Genomic DNA, 18,822 nt, shown 5'->3' on the forward strand with positions numbered 1-18,822 from the left:
AAGAGGCTTTTGATTGGTGTGTGAAAGGAAGGAGGACTGAAAATCCCTGGGGGCGCTGAATTGAGAAGAGAAGAATTAAAAAGGGTGGACACAGGGAAAGTGGCAAGTCCCTACCTTCCTGCTTTTTTTATACTCAGAGAGAATTTAGTGGTTTAGAGTGTGGAATAAAGCAGGTAATTAAAGAGAGGCCATTTCACGAATTGAACATTGAAATACAGGGCACTACAGGGGAAAAAAGAACTCTAAGGATTTTTTGGAGACCATTAACTATAGGAACTATCCATAAAATTACTTTGGAGAGGAAACTATAAAAGGAGCAGGTGTTTCTGTCGGTAATGCTAACTCTCAGCCCAGAGTGGATCCTGTGCCTTTCAGAGACCCACCGCACACAGGACAAAAGCAAGGGCCACGTGTGATCGTGAAGGTTTTTTTTTTTTTTTTTTAAGGGGTTAGGATAATTTCTACTTATCCTGGCAGCCGACGCCATCAGCCTGCATGGATATGGCCTTTCAGTGACAGAGCCCTAGTGTACCATCCAGAAACAACATACAGTTGAAGAATTGTTTGTCTTCTTAGGAATGTATTTTTTTCCCCATGTCATTTGTTATTATGAACAGTGTCATTACTTACATATGCAGAACTAAAAGGACTTAAAAAAAAAGCGGAGCCCTAACCGGTTTGGCTCAGTGGATAGAGCATTGGCCTGTGGACTGAAGGGTCCCAGGTTTCATTCTGGTCAAGGGCACATGCTTAGGTTTCGGGCTTGATCCCCCGGGGGAAGGGGGGGGGGGCGTGCAGGAGGCAGCCGATCAATGATTCTCTCTCTCATTGATGTTTCTATCTCTCTCTCTCCCTTTCTCTTCCTCTCTGAAATCAATAAAAAATATATTTAAAAAAGAAAGCTGACAGTTGTATTGGTTTATGAGAGAGGCCAGTGCGTAAGTCTACATTAGGTCATTACAGCTTGTCCCCTAAGATGGGGTAACTGTGGAGATTTGTCTTTTTCTTCTTGATTAGAAGTTTGGTTGGAAATCATCAGTTAGGCAATATGACTAGACCCTAAAAACAGTTGCTGAAAAGGCAGTTTTTTAAAAATGCATTGGAGAAGTTTTACTCAAAATCTGTTTAAAGCTTGACATTATGAAAGGGAAAGAACGAGAGAAACAGATATAGATGTAGAAGTAACAAGAACATAGGCTGCTGGAAGACAGTAGTTGGTTTTATTCTTGGGGCAAAGTGGCTGCAGGTGACATTGTTTTTCTCCCACCTGTCTAGGAGGCAAGAGAGTTATACCATCTTGGAGGGAATTGGGGAAATCTTACCAAAATGTCAAATGAGTTTGCGTATCCCTAGGGAGGCATCTTTTAGAGAAGAGTAAAAGTAGCGGGCGCCTGGTGAATATGAAGCTGTGGGTTATTTGGGTAGGATAAAAGCAATCATTGTGTACATTTGGTTATTTCGTCTTCAGTTTCATTCCTTAGCATGGCAGGAGGTTGAGGAACATGTTCTTTTGCCTTGAAAAGGTAACTGCTTTTGGTAGCCCAGAAGTAGGAGCAGCCAAAATGAAAGCCACCAATCACACTTTGAGAGGAAGTTTTGGTGAGAAATTAGTGGTCATGAATCAGCTGCTGTTTAAATATCTCCGGAAGACCTTTTCTGAGCAAGGGAAAGCAGTGGCCCTGGGTCCTGTTTTTTTTTTTTTTTTTTTTTTTTTTCTTTCTTTCTTTCTTTCTTTCTTTCTTTCTTTCTTTCTTTCTTTCTTTCTTTCTTTCTTTCTTTCTGTCTCTCTCTCTCTCTCTCTCTCTCTCTCTCTCTCTCTCTCTCTCTCTCTCTCTCTCTCTCTCTCTCTTTCTTTCTTTCTTTCTTTCTTTCTTTTTTACCAGATAGGAATTTTTTCAGTATCAGTTTAGAAGAAAACCATTTTGCAGATGAAAGGAGATACCTTTCCTGTTGGGTCCAGAAAAAGCAGGTGTGAAACACAGGCTGTGTCTATGCTTAGAAAGAAATCAGAAAGGAGGGACTGAGATATGCCCATCCATTCAAATGAAAGATGATACCTTTCTTAAACAACTGTCTTGTAAAATTATTTTTCTCTCATTTAAAATTCTAGAGATGAGGCATGTAACTTGAAGGGAAGCTTCCATCCTGTTCCATAATTTTCCTATGACTTTTCAGAGTTATTGACATTTTGCTTGCTCTTTCATTGTATTAAATTATGACGTAGAAACTACCAAATTAAGTGGTGAAGGGAAAAGAATAAAAATAATATTGGCTATTGATGATAGCATATTTGTAAATATGGCCCTTTCAGACTTAATTGGGGGATCTTCCGTTTGAAGAGATATGTGCAGTTTCTTTGCTTTTCCATCGGTGAAAAATTATGGAGTTATATGTTGTCCATAGACAGCATCCTTGGAAGATGCGACTGTGATCTAGAGGAGAGCATCTATTTTACCCTCTTCTCCATACAGCCCTTAATTATAGTCTAATATTTGAGATGCTTATTTGGGATTAAGGTAACCAGATTAGCTGTTAGTTTTGTTTCCATAGAAAAAAGGAATTATTAAAGGAGTTAGCTTCATAACACATTTTAAAGGAGAGTGATATGTCTGTGAAATGCTTGTTGAATAGAGTGTCTTCTTTGATTACAACTATGCTAAGGTAAAGATATGAGAATTTCCATGAGAACTTTGAGACATCCTGATCCTAAAGCATGCTTATGTTCTAAGAGTATTTCTTAATCTTGTTGGGTTTCATATGTCCCTTGGACACTAAGGGAAAATTTATGTTGCAACTTCCAATGAATATATGCAAACATAAGATTGTACATATATTTGAGGGTGTACAAGAGTCCCTGAAGTCCCCTCCTTGGACCCAAGCTTAGGAGTACTCATGCTAACATGCAGTCATGGTGTTTACATTGAAATGTAAGCTCTGGGGTTGGTCTGTCCTGTAGTCTGCTGTTTCCCCAGTGCCTAGGACAGTGCCTGGCTCATGATCAGCACACAATGAATATTTGTTGAATGAATGAATCAATGAAAAAAATGAACATATTTTACTTTTTGGTGTGTGGCTAGTCTGGATTGCCTGGTTGCTTATACTTTATCAGCTCTTTACTAGCTATGTGACCTTCATGTATGTTCTTCTTTTGCAAGGAACAGAAACTCAATCAGTTTAAATGAACTGGAGACTTTTTGGTTTGTATTACTGGGAAGTCCAAGAGTGGGTTCTTGGTCAGGTACAGCTACAGCCGTGGGCAAACTACGGCCCGTTTGAAATGAATAAAACTAAAAAAAAAAAAGACCGTACCCTTTTATGTAATGATGTTTACTTTGAATTTATATTAGTTCACACAAACACTCCATCCATACTTTTGTTCCAGCCCTCCGGTCCAGTTTAAGAACCCATTGTGGCCCTCGAGTCAAAAAGTTTGCCCACCCCTGAGCTGGAATCAAGGCTTCAGATGATGAGGCAAAAAATGTCTCATTCTTCACTTCTTTTTTCTTGTAGGCTTTATTCTCTGGTTTCTGGCAGTTCTAGGCCTACTCTTCCCCTCATAATGCTTGGTCTTAGAGGGAGATACAATCTCCTTTTTTTCCTTTCATTGTTCATATCTGCTTCTATGAAGGCACTTAGGCCCAGCTTGGGTTAGTACTCTTCTCTGGACCAAGCACTGTGTCTGGGGTGATGGCAGAGAGAGCGGCCAGCCTACAGCTCATTCCCTCCCTTGAGTGGTAGAGGGATTCCATTGTTTCTTAACCATGCCATGTTAAGAATTTTAAGTGGGAAATGGAAGTTTCTAAAAGGGTAAGGGCATAAAAAAAGTAACATATGCAGAAGGCACCTTTCATACATTCATGTACCATATAACATTTCAGTCGACGACAGATGCGTATATGACTGTGGTTCCATATGATTATAATGAAGCTGAAAAATTCCTATCACCTAGTGACACTGTAGCTGTTGTAATGTTGTAGCTGCAGGGTTGAAAAAAACCAACGAGGCTGTGGTAGAGATGGCTATCAACTCTAACCCGGGTGTGGATGAGGGTGACATTGAGGAGCTCCTAGGGGTGGTTCCTGTGCAGTGGACTAATGAGGAGGTGTTGGAACTGGAATAGGAACACAAAGCTAAAGAAGAGGCAAGAGAAAAGGAACTGCAGAAGAAAAAGAAGAACCCCCAAGAAAATTCACAGTGAAGGGAATAGCAGAAGCTTTTGCAAATCTTCCCAAGCTCATTAGAAAATGTGGATACTCCAACATCAAAAAGGTTTTCATTAATAGAGATGAATGTTCATGGTGCATTATCTGCTTGCAAGGAGATCTATGATGAAAAAAAAAAAAAAAAGAAGAAACCAACCCAGCAAACCACCATGGACATATTTCTGAAAAGAGTGACGCTTCCTCAAGAAGAGCCTCAGGCAGTCCTTCTCAGGGTGTTGCAGACGACATTGCTGTCATAGCAGGTGACAGCTCTGTGCGTGTTATTGCCCCTAAAGACCTCCCCGCGGGACACGACGTGGAGGTGGAAGACAGTGATATTGATGGTCCTGACCCTGTGTGGGCTTAGGCTAATGTGTGTGTGTATTTCTTAGTTTTTTAACAAAATAGTTAAAAAGTAAAAAAAAAAAAAATTTCAATAGAAAAACACAGAATAATATTTTTGTACAACTACACAATTTGTGTTTTAAGTTGTGTTCTTACAAAAGAGTCAGAAAGTTAAAAAAATTAAAGTCTATAAAGTAAAAAAGAGTAAGCTACGGTTAATTAATTATTGAAGAAAGGATTTTTTTTTTAATCAATTTAGTGTAGTCTTTCTAAAGTCTACAACAGTAGTGCACATGATGTCCCAGGCCTTCACATTCACTCACCACTCACTCACTGACTCACCCAGAGCAACTTCCAGTCCCGAAGGGCCCATTTATGTTAAGTGCCCTATACAGGCGTAGCATTTTATATCTTTTATACAATATTTTTACTCTACCTTCTCTATGTTTAGATATGCAAATACTTACTGTTGTGTTCCAATTGCCTACAGTATTCAGTACAGTAACATGCTGTATAGACCCATAGCCTAGGAGCAATAGGCTATACCACATAGCCCAGCGATGTAGAAGTCTAGACCATCTAATCTAGGTTTGTATAAGTGTATTCTATGTTGTTCACACAATGATGAAATCTCCTAATAAATTTATTGTATCCCCCTTGTTAAGAGGCGCATACTTATAAATTAACTGGAGGCCCGGTGCACGAATTTGTGCACAGGTGGGGCCCAGCCGGCCTGCCCCAATCTGGGCCACCAAGGTTGGCCGGCCGGCCCTGCCCCTGATCAGGGTGGGGGTGGCCGATCAGGGGTGGGGCTGGCCTGGGGGAGGGGCTGTGGGTGGTTGGTTGGCCAGCCCTGCCCCCTGGTCAAACTCTAGGTCGAGGGGACAATTTGCATATTAGGCTTTTATTATAGTACTAGAGGCCCGATGCACGAAATTCATGCAAGGGGCTTGGCCCTCGCAGCCCCAGCTGCCCCGGCCCTCACAGCCCCAGCTTCGTCTGGAAGGTCGTCCGGATGGTCATTCTGCTGTTTGGTCTAATTAGCATATTAGCTCTTTATTAGATAGGATGTTTAACAGTGTGCTTTACGAGCAACAGGTCTATGCCATTTTTTTTTCTATTAAAAATCATGTTTAAATAACATTTCACCAAGAGGTGAATAATTAATTTACTGATTTTAATGATTATTAAATGTTTTCTTGGTACCAGACACTGTCTAGTTTTTTGACTTTGAAGTACTTAACTGCACTTTATTTATGATAAATACTGTGTTGTGATAAATACTAATTGCCATAACACTAGTCTATATAATAAAGAGCTAATATGCTAATTAGACCTTCCAGACGACTGTCTGGGCGACCTTCCTGACAAAGCCAGGGCTGCGGGGGCCAGCCAAGGCTGTGAGGGGCTGCGAGGGCCGAGCCCCTTGCACGAATTTCGTGCATCAGGCCTCTAGTATGGTAAATAAGTACAAATGATCTGTATAATTTCACTCCCAGGTCAACATAATAATAGCTCTTAAAGAGACAATAGCTATTTATACGTCTCCTGAATTTTCCTGCTATTCTCCTTAGTTAGGACACTGATAGTTTGTAGGAAACACATTGAGGGCCCTCACATTTCTCCCCGGATTCCTGTGATTGTCTCCACAGTGGGCTCTACTTCTATCTCCTTCGCTCCCACCAGTCTCTTCTCAGCTTGGCAACCAGAGGGATCTTTTTACCTATAAATAAGCCAGACCATGCTGACCTTTCTCTGTTCCAGACTTCTAGCGGCTCCTATCTTATTGTCAGTCAGTCTTTACTGTGATGTCGGAGGCCCTTTAAAATCTGGCCCATCCTATTCCCTGACCTGACTTTCTTTTCAATCTGTTACCTTCTTACGTCCATCAGCCGCGTTGGCTTCCTTGCAGGTCCTCAAACATGGCAAACACGTTCCCACTGCAGGGTCTTTGCACTGGTCCTTGGGAACTTTTACTTGTGGTTATGATGGTCACTGTCTGAACGACTAGGGGTTAAAACTAGGATTTTTCTTGCATTCAGAGATAAATTCATTACTTAAGATTAATTATAAATTCTACTTTACTACTATTTCTGCCTCCGGTGCTTGGAAAAAATTATTTGTCCAACCTGGAAGCAAGGGAAAGAATTTAATTCAACACACATATGTGTAGCTCCTTTTAGCCACCAGACTTCTCTGCTTGTTTTTCTTTACCTTTGAGTTTACCCTCAGTTGGCTCAGCTTCACACAGGTCCTATGGGTTGCCTCATTATTTTCTGGTAAGGATTCATTCACTCTCCCCCAGGAGGAGAGGCCTTCTCTCTTTAATTAAAACACTCCCAAAGAGGGCATGTCTGTCATTTCAGCCACACTCAGATCCTTGCCAGAAACACAAATAAGTCTGGGCTTATTTTCTTTGGGCACAGAAATGGCGTAACAGGGTGTCTTACGCCTGTTGATGCCATCCATACTAATTATAGGTATGACTTTAGAATGACATCTGTGGTGTCTTTTTAACCCATATTTATTCATATTTAGCCACTGTTAGTTCAATGATGGAAGCTGTATTTCTGAAGGCATTGTGTGAGAATGGGAAGGTTTTTTTAGGAGAGTTTTTAGCTCTTTCCTTTTCTGGCAGTTCTTAGAAATGTCCCAGTGACTGGCTGACTCAGAAACAAGAGTCTTCTGCTTGGAGCTTTAACAAGGTAACTTTCCTACCCTGCAACTTTCTGGAAAAAAGGGCTCGTTTCTCGTGCTGTAATGATGGTGGGAATGGATTTACAGTTGCCAGAGTGTTTCTTGCCAGGGAACTTCTCTTGCCAACTATTTCCTCCCAGGTAAGTTTCCCTTTTATGTGTAATTAGCCAGGAAGTGGTAGCTGGTTCTCATAGCCATCTCTTTTTGAAAAGGGCAGCATTTTCAAGGAACAGGGAAGAGGCAGATCCTTCCAGCTGTAAAACTCACCATTTGCATTGTACTCGGAGATTACAAAGGAAAGAAATGCTCCTGATATACTTCTGTTCTGCCTAGGACAGTGGTTCTCAACCTTCCCAATGCCGCGGCCCTTTAATACAGTTCCTCATGTTGTGGTGACCCCCAATTTCATTGTTACAAATTGAGCATAATTAAAGCACAGTGATTAATCACAAAAACAATATGTAATTATATATGTGTTTTCCGATGGTCTTAGGCGACCCCTGTGAAAGGGTCGTTCGACCCCCAAAGGGGTCGCGCCCACAGGTTGAGAACCGCTGGCCTAGGAGCTCTTACTGACTGGATTATTATTTTTCATCCTCACCCAAGGATCTGTTTATTGATTTTTAGAGAGAGAGGAAGGAGGGTAGAGAGAGATAAATAGAGAGAGAGGAACATCTGTGTGAGAGAGAAACATCGATTGGTTGCCTTCCTAAAGGCCCTGACCTGGAATTGAACTCACAACCTAGGTATGGGGAGCGGCTACAGTGTTTTGGACAGGTTCAAGCCTCGGACTAATAAGAGGGCACAGTCCTCTCGTTGCCATGTTCAAGTTCCAGCTTGGAGGGCAGAGCCTTTCCAGCATAATTATAGCCAACAGCTATAGTTGTAATCTTGAACCTATGGTCTGAACACATGGCCCCATGTGCCTGAGTGATATAGTTCAGGTGCATGTAGTTGAGTAGGGTTGAAACCAACGAGGATGTTGTAAACATCTTGATCACGCCCCTACTTTGCCTCGTGGCATCTGCTATAAAATAAAGACATGGCTTGTGGGTGCGGGCGCCGTCCATCAGAGAGGCAGCGTCCCACCGAGACCCAGTTTTCATTCTCTTGTCTGTCTTTTCTAAGCCTTTCATCACCTCCACTCAGGGTCACTGAACCAGGCTGAGCTGGCGTGGCACCTAAGGCGCCCTGGGGCTGAGTATGCCATGGCCGTGCCAGCTCCCTACACCTAGGTATGTGCCCTGACTGGGAATCAAACTCACAACCTTTTGGTCTGCGGGATGATGTCTGTGGTGACTGATGAAATATGGAAGCATTGACTCTCAAAATTAGAAGGACCTATCATGAGAAAATACTTTCACTACTCTATACCGATATCTTTTCTTAACTAGAATAAAATATGTAGAAGCATAAATTGTGTAGCAGTACTGAAATTTTCATAATCATTGAATATTCATGCTTTTGGAGAGTCAGCAAAATGTGTCCAAGGGTGCAATGATGCCCAGATATATTGGTGGGTTAAGGGAGCTTATATCAATCTTAGTGTCAGGTGGAGAGAGACAATGAATACTTCAAAGTGTCTGGTGAACGGTATTAAGATTTGCAAAGAGATAGCTATACAGACTTTCCAAGAATAGAAAGTCAGAGGATCTATAGATCTCTGGTTCTTCTGGGAAGTGAAGAGAGAATATCCGGGGCACAAAAGCCTTGTTACCAGGCTTATAAGTGAAGCCTTCTGATAACCCCAAGATAACCACTGAGGCCTTAATCTGCTCTTTGATGTACCTTCTACAGATGACTAATTCACGGGTGCAGCACAACCAGGTCACTGAAGCCTCTCTAAAAGGAACTCATTACTTATATTTGCATTAACACAATCCTTGGTATTCTCCTTTCAACAGGACTGAAGGGCAAAGGGGAAAAATTGTCCACAAAGGAAAATAAGAAATTATTTATATTTTTTATGGCTATCACAACAAAGAAGTTTCTGCTTAAAAAATTTGTCTTTTTTTCCATTCTCTCCTTTCAGAATGATAATTATATATGCATGGTAACCTCATCCTACTCTTCATGTTTCTTTTGAAAAAAATATATTTTTATTGATTTCAGAGAGGAAGGAAGAAATAGAGAGAGAGAGAAACATCGATGAGAGAAAATCATTAATTGGCTGTCTCCTGCATGTCCCCCTACTAGGGATCGAGCCCACAACCTGGGCATGTGCCCTGACTGGGAATCATACCGTGACCTCCTGGTTCATAGGTTGATGCTCAACCACTGAGTCACACAGGCTGGGTGCCTTTATATTTCTTGACCCCTCTTTCATATTTTCTCTGTCCTTCTTATCCTGTTTCACTTTGAATAATTTAAGTAATTAATGATCTATCTTCTAGTTCATTAATTAGCTGTGTCTAATTTGCTATCTCAAGCCCACCTACCCACCTACTTATTTTGACAATTAATTTTCACTTCTAGAAATTCTTTATCAAATCCACATTTTTTTTTTTTTCAAAATGCACTTTATTGATTTTTTACAGAGAGGAAGGGAGAGGGATAGAGAACCTGAAACATAGATGAGAGAGAAACATTGATCAGCTGCCTCCTGCACACCCCCCACTGGGGATGTGCCCGCAACCAAGGCACATGCCCTTGACCAGAATCGAACCTGGGACCCCTCAGTCCGCAGGCCGACGCTCCATCCACTGAGCCAAACCGGTCAGGGCAAATCCACATTTTTGATGGGCTCTTATTCTTTGCTCTTTTTTTTTTTTAAATTATCTTTCATGTCTGTACACATTCATAATAGATATATTTTTAGTTGATAATTATCTGTTTGATGTTGTTTTTGGCTGACACATGCATAGCATCTTGTTGCCTTTTCTTATCAGTAATTTAAAAAAGATTTGAGCTCATATTTCTTGAATTTAGCCTTCAAAATAACAACTATAAACTCTGGACAAAATATGAAAAACAACTATGTGAAGGTGTGAAAGAGTGGCCAAAACCAAGTGGGTCAGGGGACGGGACGTGTCTCTACTTGAGATAAGGGAGTGTCTCTAGGTGAATTCCCACTTTATGGCCTTTTTCCTGAGAGCACCTCCAAATTGGTGCCAACCAGGTGGCGAAAACTCAGGACCTGAACTTGCCTACGGAGTCACTTTTTGCAGGGCCAATGATTTCCTACCTTTTTGCAGATGATTGAAAACTGATAGTTGTTAAGGTCAACTCAGCCATCACTGAACAGCCCATTCATTATCCTGAGAAATACACTTTGCAAATCCTTTGACTTTCAGGAGAACCACAATGCACAGGGTAGGAGAGAATGCTGTGCAAACTGACTTGCAATAGTAATAGGTTCAAAGATGTGAAGAGAGGATTAGAAAAGAAAGTTTACATATGAGAAGAAAAAGTTATGATTTACTTTTTTGGTTGGTGAGGGCTCTAAGCTTTCAAATACTGGGACAAATTCTTTCTGAAATCATGGTCAGATATACATGTTTCTTTTTGAAAGGCAATGAGTAACTTTTTCCACCAGTTGCATCAGCATCTTCGCTCTAAAGATAATTGTTTCAGAAAACCATGGCTTCTTGTAATGATTTTGAAAAGGTTAACATGTGAGCAACAACATTCCTTTTGTAGTCCACATGCTATCTACTTTAAAAAAAATCATTTGGCCTGATCAAAAATTTAAACATAAGGACTCATCTAGTATTTTCAGGGGTTTCCATGTAGTAGCACTTCAAAATTTAGTGTGTATTCAGCAATTTAAAAGTGGTTTAAATGGATCTTATCTTTCATGGAAAAATAACTGGAAATATCTTAAATATCTAATGGCAAACACAATTTCAACTTCGGAAGTAACCTGTTTTAGAAATTTTAGTAGCAACAAACCTATGCATGATCAAAAAACTTATATAAGGAATTAAACATCCGTTTAATATTTAAGCTTAAAATACTTGTATTTTAGGTACTATTGAAATAAGACATCTAAGAAGAGAATATAATGTTAAATTGTATTGCTTTAACTTTAAAAACCCCCACATGTCACATGACAAACAAAAGCGAGTTTAACTCCTCTTGTCATCATAGACAGGCAAAATATGAATGCAACTGTGAGGATACTAGTGTATTGCATCTGTTTTGCATTTACAAGTTAGAACACTTTTTGGAAGAAAGTTTTGCAATGAAGTTACTTCCTTCTTTGCTAGATTTAAATTGTTGTAGCTTTGTGCAAGACTGTTTCCGCAGGACCTATCCGATGTAAGGTTTGGACATTTGTAGAACCTAGTTTTTCTTGTTAAGTTACTCTGAATTATGAGACATATTAATTTACATACAAACAAGAATCTACAGGCCTTGAGGTTGGTTCCTTATTTGAACAACTTGAGTACTGGTGGGTAAAACGAAAAAGAAAAAGAAAGATGTCCATATGACTAAATAGCAAGATCTTAAGATTTTATTTTATTTTTTAGATCTTAAGATTTTAAAATACTGTGTTCTAAGTCAATGGTGAAAGAATGGAACAAACTCACATATTTGTACTTTGCTTGGAATGCTGAAATAATGCATACCCTTAAAAAATCAATACTAAACAGTTAAACTTTATAACTGCAAGTTCATAAAATATTATAAATGTCAGAATCTGCTATTGAAGGATGATACCAGAGGCCAACTCTAATTACAAAACAGGATCAGAGAAATGAGTAACACAGAAATAGAAGGAACTGGGAGGTCACAACTGACCCATTTAACAAATGAGGCTAGGAGAGGTTGACAGCATAAACACAGCTGGTTATAGAGTGGCAGACCAAGGATTAGAACTCAGGTTTTTTGCCTTCTAATTTAGCACTACCTCTGTTTCTTGACCTTTCATTTTCTAAAAATTGAATTTATTGGAGTGACATTGGTTTGCAAAACCATACAGGTTTCAAGTGTGCAACTCAATAGAACATGATCTGCACACTGTATCTTGTGCCCATCGCTCTAAGCAAAGTCTCTTTCCATCCCTATTCTCCCACCCCTTTTGCCCACCTTCACTACCTCCCCCCCCCCCCCCCCCCGAATCCCCTATTACTTTTAAATGAAGGTACAGGAGGGAGTTGAATGATGTTTCGGGGTGGTGAGGAATTTGTGGGGAGGAGGAACAGTTTAGGTAAGAAGCCAGGTTTATTCACTCTCAAAATAGTTACACATTGTGTGAAATTTTCATTTAGTTGCAATTTATTTATGTTACTATTGATGGACATTTGTGTGTTTCCAGTTTTGCCACCTTGAACAGTGTTGCCTCGAACACTCTTGTACATGTTTCTAGATTCATGTTTGCAAGATTTCTTTAGGGGATATATCTATATTCCCAGTTGAAATTTGACTCATATGTATTTTAAAAATCAAGATTTCTTTAGGGGATATATCTATATTCCCAGTTGAAATTTGACTCATATGTATTTTAAAAATTTGACTCATATGTATTTAGACATTTACAAACAATCATAGTCAAAACAATCAAAAACTCATAGTCACAGGCAACAGTGTAGTGTGGTGGTTACAAGAGGTGCAGGGGGCTGAGGGAGGTAGTAAAAGGTATATTTTTTAATATATAAAATCATTCAAAGTAGCTACTGAAATCTGCTTATAGATACCTTGGATAGTCTAATAGCTGAATGATTTTTTCTTATTAAAATAAACAATGTACAGTTGTGACCTTATGAAGAGAATATATATATATATATATATATATATATATATATATATATATATGAAAGATTACATGTTTTATGATAGTTGAGTGTCAGTGGACAGATTGAGAATTTTAGGCAGGTGCCTGTTGGCTACTTGCTGATTCAGACATGGGAGAAGTAAATGCAGCCCATTATGAAGGGTGCTAATGTACTGGGTTGAAAGGTACTACATGAGAAATTGTTATTTAGAGCAGGCTGTCTTGGTCCTTTTCAGGATTTGACACTTGTGATAATTTTCTGAGAAATATCTGGATGGAAAATATTTCTGACCCTTTCTTCCATCTACTATTAGGCAGCTGTTTATTGGTTCTAGGTATTTCTTTGGCTAGGTATGATCTACCAAAAATGACATTATTGATTTGTTCAGTGATTCAAAGAATCATCATTCACTTAATTAAAATTATTTAGCATTAGAAGTGTTTGAGGCCTAATATTTAAAGTTGGGCATATAATGGTGAGCAAAACACAAATGGCCTGAATCTCTTGGAACTTAATAATTTATAGTGTTAGAGACAGGCATAAATGAGAAACTAGGATGGAGTGTGGTAAGTTCTATTGATAGAGGCACCTAGGGTACCATGGGAGTGCAAGACAGGTATATCTTATCTATTTAAAGCAGGTTAGGGAACTTTCACAAAAATACAGTCTTATTCCTGATCCCTAGACATTTTGATTTTGTAGATCTATACCAAAGAAGTGTTTTGTTGTTGTTGTTACTCTTATTATGATGATTATTATTTTAACTCCCCATAGGATTCAGCCAATTAGCCAAATTGGGGAAGCATTGTTTATGAGTAATTAAAATGGGCAGTAATCATGACAGGGTGTTTAAATGAATTATCTAGAGATGCAATAGATGATTTCCAGATGATTTCTACTCAGAGGCTAAAGGTCGATCTTCATATTTATCCTTATTGAATTCTTGTCCTTAGATTATAGAAAATAACTGACCCGATGGTGGATGTGAGAGCCTGTCTTATCAGTAGTACACACGAAAGATCCTGGAATCGTGGTTTAGTTATAAAAACCCAGTGAACGGCAGAGGTGGGCTTGACTGCTACAGGAGCTACTATGAATCCTAGGATGCATGACTGTACACTTAGTATCGGAAAGGAGGAGGGAGGAGTGCCCTGTCCCACTTGTTTGGGGCACATCTGTATTCCGGTGGTTAGTTTCTAGGATATTGACACTTGAGTATATGAAACATATATATATATAAAGTTTATATATATGTATATATCTATATGTATAAAAATATGCTAAGTACTGTGATGGGAAGCACAGGGTTCTATTTCACCTCCACATAAAACACATTTCCAATAGCAGTACTGTTAGAAAGATGATAAATGAGGAGTACTCTGGCCCTGGAGGTGTTCAGGAAGAGGTGTTGGGGATATTGTAAAAGTTGTGCCAGTGATCACCATTAAAATCCTGTTTAACTTTTAACTTCAATGATCGTATATGTCTTTATAACAGATTCACCTTCTTTGCTTTTTTTCTACCCTTCTGTTCTCAGTTGCAGTCCTGAGATGAACTGATTGTTTTTGTGAGTTTTACAGACATTTGGGTATGAAGAATAGGGCAAATTCTTAGAAGGGAAGTCATTCTTAATGATTAAGTTTTTATCGGGTTTACAAGGTCATTGAGGATAGGCATAAGTATTTACATTAATGCACTGTGATCTGATTGTTTACCTTTAGCTTTCCCCATTCCTCTTGATGGCTAGCCCACGCAGGTGGGGGCCCTCAGAGGGCCTTCTGGTGGGAGCCTGTAGTTCTGTGGGAATAGATAGACACGAAGAATAAGTAGAATGTCTGCTACTTTTTATATAATTTTAACGTGCTCTAAATAAGACTATGTTTTTTTATTATTGTTATGTTTTGGATTCTTAACATGTCTCAACTAATTAGAAAAGCTGACCTTTCCCTCACAGTATTTTTTTCAAAAAATTAAATATTACGTTTGGTAGTCTCAGGACTCTTTGAGCCTTTTGCATTCAGTGTTACAGACTGAAGTTGGATATTGGAGAGGCTTGGGTTTGCTTTCTCTTGACCCAGTGTGACTTCCTGTTTCTAAGAAAACAGTTTTAAAGACTCTTAAAAGGAATTTTTTGCATGCTTGGCAGCTCTTGTAAAACCACACTGTAGAAAACCAGTATGAATGAAGTATGTAAAAATAAATAAATAAATAAAAGAAATAGCCATATTGCTTGACCAAATTAGCATTTTGTTTTGAGGAAATTGGATCCCGTAGACAAATCTGGTGATTTAGGAAGTATCTGGTAACCAGATAAACCAGGAACCACAGTTTTGATGTGGTTAATCATCCTAGCTAAGGGGACATTTGATCACAAATTGGGTTTTTCTTATGTTGGAGTTGATGCATACTAGCAAGTCTGGTTAATATGTTTATTTTTATTTTTATGTAAAACAGAAAATTGCAATGTGGGCATCTTCCTTCAAATGAATTCACACACTTGGAACTAATTCACTTGCGTTTTTACGATATCCTGGGAAAGAGCCAGTTATTCCCACCACTGGAGAAAATGTGGAGAAAACGAACGCTAGTCAGTCTTTGGTGGTTAAATGTTCCCCTTTGAACAGGGGTGTGATTGGCTCTCAGGACAGGGATTCTGCTTCTCTCTCTGAGAAATTGGCTTCTTGTCACTCCTTTAGTAGGGATGAAACGTGTTTGTAACTATAAAGACAGTTCATTCATTGGATTCATATTTACTGAGGACCTACTATGTGTCAGGCACTCTTCTAGAAGCAGACAGGATGGTGAGGAACGAGGCAGGCAAGATCCTTGATTTTATTGATCTGTTAGACACTTATTTAAGGGCTTCCTATATGCCAGAAACTGTACCTGGCACTTTGTGGGTATTAAGTCATGACTGTAAACTTAGCATCAGAAGCCATTTAACCCTCCTAACAATGCTGTGAGGTCTAGAAGGAGGTCCAGTCACCTGGCTAGGAGGGGGGTGAGCCAGGTTTGCACGCAGGATGTGTGCTCATAACCACCCACCCGGTGGTCACTCTGTAAGCCTGACTTCATCATTTTATACATTCCCAGTGAGAAAAACAAAACACAGGAAAAAAAAAAAAAAGGGAAATAAAAACTACAGGTAATCTGACCAAAGTTAATGTATTGGTGCCTGTGTTCCATGTGTGTATATAAGCATATATTTTATGTTTTATTGACTTACTAGAAGCCTGGCGCATGAAATTAGTGCACGGATCAGGGCCATCTTCCCCAGCTGCCTGCAGCTGGCCGCACCTGCCGCTGCCACCCACCCCCAGTTCCCCATTTGCTATCAGGCGTTTGGAGCCTGCTGGCCAGGGAAAGGGACCAAGAAGTGGTCAGTGCACCTCATAGTGACTGGTCCAGCGGTCATTCTGATCATTCTGCTATTAGGGTTAATTTGCATATTACCCTTTTATTATATAGGATAGAGTGCTGGTGCATGGGTGGGGTCCAGATGGCCTGCCCTGATGGGGGCCCCGGATCAGGGTGGGGGTCTCCACTGGGGAGCAGGGCTGGCTGGGGTGAAGGGCTGTGGGTAGTTTGCAGGCTGGCCACACCCCCAATCGGGGTGGGGCCCCACTGGGGGGCAGGGCCGGCCCTGGTGAGGGGCCATGGGCAGTTTGTAGGCTGGCCCTGCCCCTGATTGGGGTAGGGATCCCCTCTAGGGGGTGGGGCCAGCCTGAGCAAGGATCCACAGTCATTTTGGTCTCTGGTCGTTCTGCGTTTTGGTCACTGGGCTTTTATTATATAGGATTACCACCTATTTTCACAACATATTATAAATGTTTTGTAGGCTAATACATTTTGTAAATGGAATTTTACAGAGTTCTACAATGTTCCATGGTTTGTCTATGTCATGATTTAACCAGTGTCCTACCACTTACCAATCTTTCTTAATTTTGAATTTCATAAATCCTGCTTTAATTAATCCCTTTATAGTCACATTGTTTTATAAGTCCATGACATTAAAAAGCTTTTTAATGAAGAATAGTATTAAAACTCTTTGTATATTTTTATACAATGTCCATGTGCTGTCTATGCTCTTTGAACATGACAGTGTTAACAACATAATCATGCTTTGCCTTCTAGGTTAGTGGATGACAGGTGTGTGGTGCACCCGGAGGCAGGGGACCTTGCCAACCCTCCCAAGAAGTTCAGAGGTAAGAAACAAATATGTATTTTTATTATGTGATCTCAGGGAGCAGGGATTATTTTTAATCTTAAAATAAGTAATTTATTCAATGTGAATCTTTCAAATACAGATATTCAGTGTGAAGCTTTCAAATATAAATATTTGAAAATTCTTTCAAAAATTTCCTCATTGTTTTTCATTATTTATGAAAGAATAGTTTTCTTTCTTTTTTTTATTTTTGCTGGACAATAGCCTATCCATTGAAAGGAAATCTTGGAAATAAACTGTGAGAGGCCACTTTCAAACCAGTAAATTCAGCTGAATGTATATATGTTTCTGTGACAGTTAAACTATAAATGTTAGTGTTTCATTAGCAGCTCTTTAGTTTATCTTTGTAAAATCTCCATTAGGGTGACAGTGATGTGTGAGCTTAGCTTTTCAAATGTCACTTTGGATGGTGTGTAGTAACTAACAATCATCTTAGAACTCTTTTCTACGTGTAGTTGTAGAAATAGCTTGATACTATCAACTGAGAAATTAGTCCTAGCAGGAGATTATTATTTGACTGTAATGAAAGGAAGATTAATAAAACCTGCAAATAATCATATGCAACTAAAACCAGTAATTAGAAGCTTGCTCAATTTCATAGTTTGTGTGTACTTATAACAATAAAAATAATTTTGAAACAACATTCATTTTGAACCTACCACCATCATCCTTCTCACATGGTGAAAAGCAGCTGTAATAAGGGATAAAAATGTGGAGAGAGAATGGAAGGAGTCCCTAGAGCCCACAGCTGAGTCAGGACGTGCTACTTACTGCCCTGGGGAAGGGAATGCTAACATCTGGGAAATATTTCCCACGTTTTACTCTCTGTGATAGGCACTTTCCACACAATTCTCATTATAAAAATATCATGTTTCATTCTGCCTACACACAGAACCTGGTGGAGAGAGTGACAAGCACAGTAAATGTGCTTTGAGTTAAATTGGTCACTTTGAATAAGAGATCCACACTTCTCCCCAGGTGGGAAAGTTAACATAAGGCAGGCTGTGGGAAGTACACTGCCCATGAGAAGCACCCGTAAAATCGTGCAGTAGGGACACTCCCCACTGGGGATGTTACCAAAACCCAAGTTTGTATGCCTGACACTTCAAAAGGCCAACACTCAAAATGTCTGAGTTTGGAGTAAGACAAGGGTTATTGGTCAAGAAGGTGCTCGCTGAGAAGATGGGAGACCTAAGGGTGCCTCAAATCCATCTTGCTCACTGGACTGGGCTAACGGGTTTTTAGGGTTACTGGAGCAGGCATGCGAAGTGCTGGCGGGCGTGTTTTAGCTGGAGGACCTTGGAACTTAGCCATTTATGGTAGAGGGGCGCCAGCACCAGATCTTCCTGGACAGTGGACCCTTGGCTTCTGAAAGGGTCCTGGGTGTCAAGTTCTGGTTCTGTGCTGCCTTTTGGTTCAGTGGGGGTAGTAGTGGTGGTGAGACTTTGGTTCCCGGTGCAGCTGGAGGTCACAGCTCTCTCCTCTGCACATGCTTCGGCTGCATGATATGTGGTTTTGGTCTGTTGTCTCTGAAAGGCAACTTAGCGTCTCATTAATCAGGACGGGGCCATTTAGTGTTGGTTCTGTATTATAAGGAAGGACTCGCTAAAACTACTGTGAAGGGGAGTCAGCAGTG

The 18,822-nt window shown here is 40.0% G+C and overlaps 1 protein-coding gene across 6 annotated transcripts in view; it reads left to right on the plus strand.

Moving 5' to 3' along the window:
• The window catches only part of ITPR2 (inositol 1,4,5-trisphosphate receptor type 2), a 421,971-nt gene that overhangs the window by 19,087 nt on the left and 384,062 nt on the right, over positions 1-18,822 (plus strand). For all 6 annotated transcript variants that reach the window (XM_036302046.1, XM_036302048.1, XM_036302047.1 and 3 more), the window contains exon 2: positions 17,096-17,166. In XM_036302046.1, coding sequence (XP_036157939.1) covers positions 17,096-17,166 — 71 coding nt within the window. The remainder of the gene's footprint in view (positions 1-17,095; positions 17,167-18,822) is intronic.

Source organism: Myotis myotis, unplaced genomic scaffold (assembly GCF_014108235.1).
Source record: "Myotis myotis isolate mMyoMyo1 unplaced genomic scaffold, mMyoMyo1.p scaffold_m19_p_3, whole genome shotgun sequence".
Taxonomy (NCBI): Eukaryota; Metazoa; Chordata; class Mammalia; order Chiroptera; family Vespertilionidae; genus Myotis; species Myotis myotis.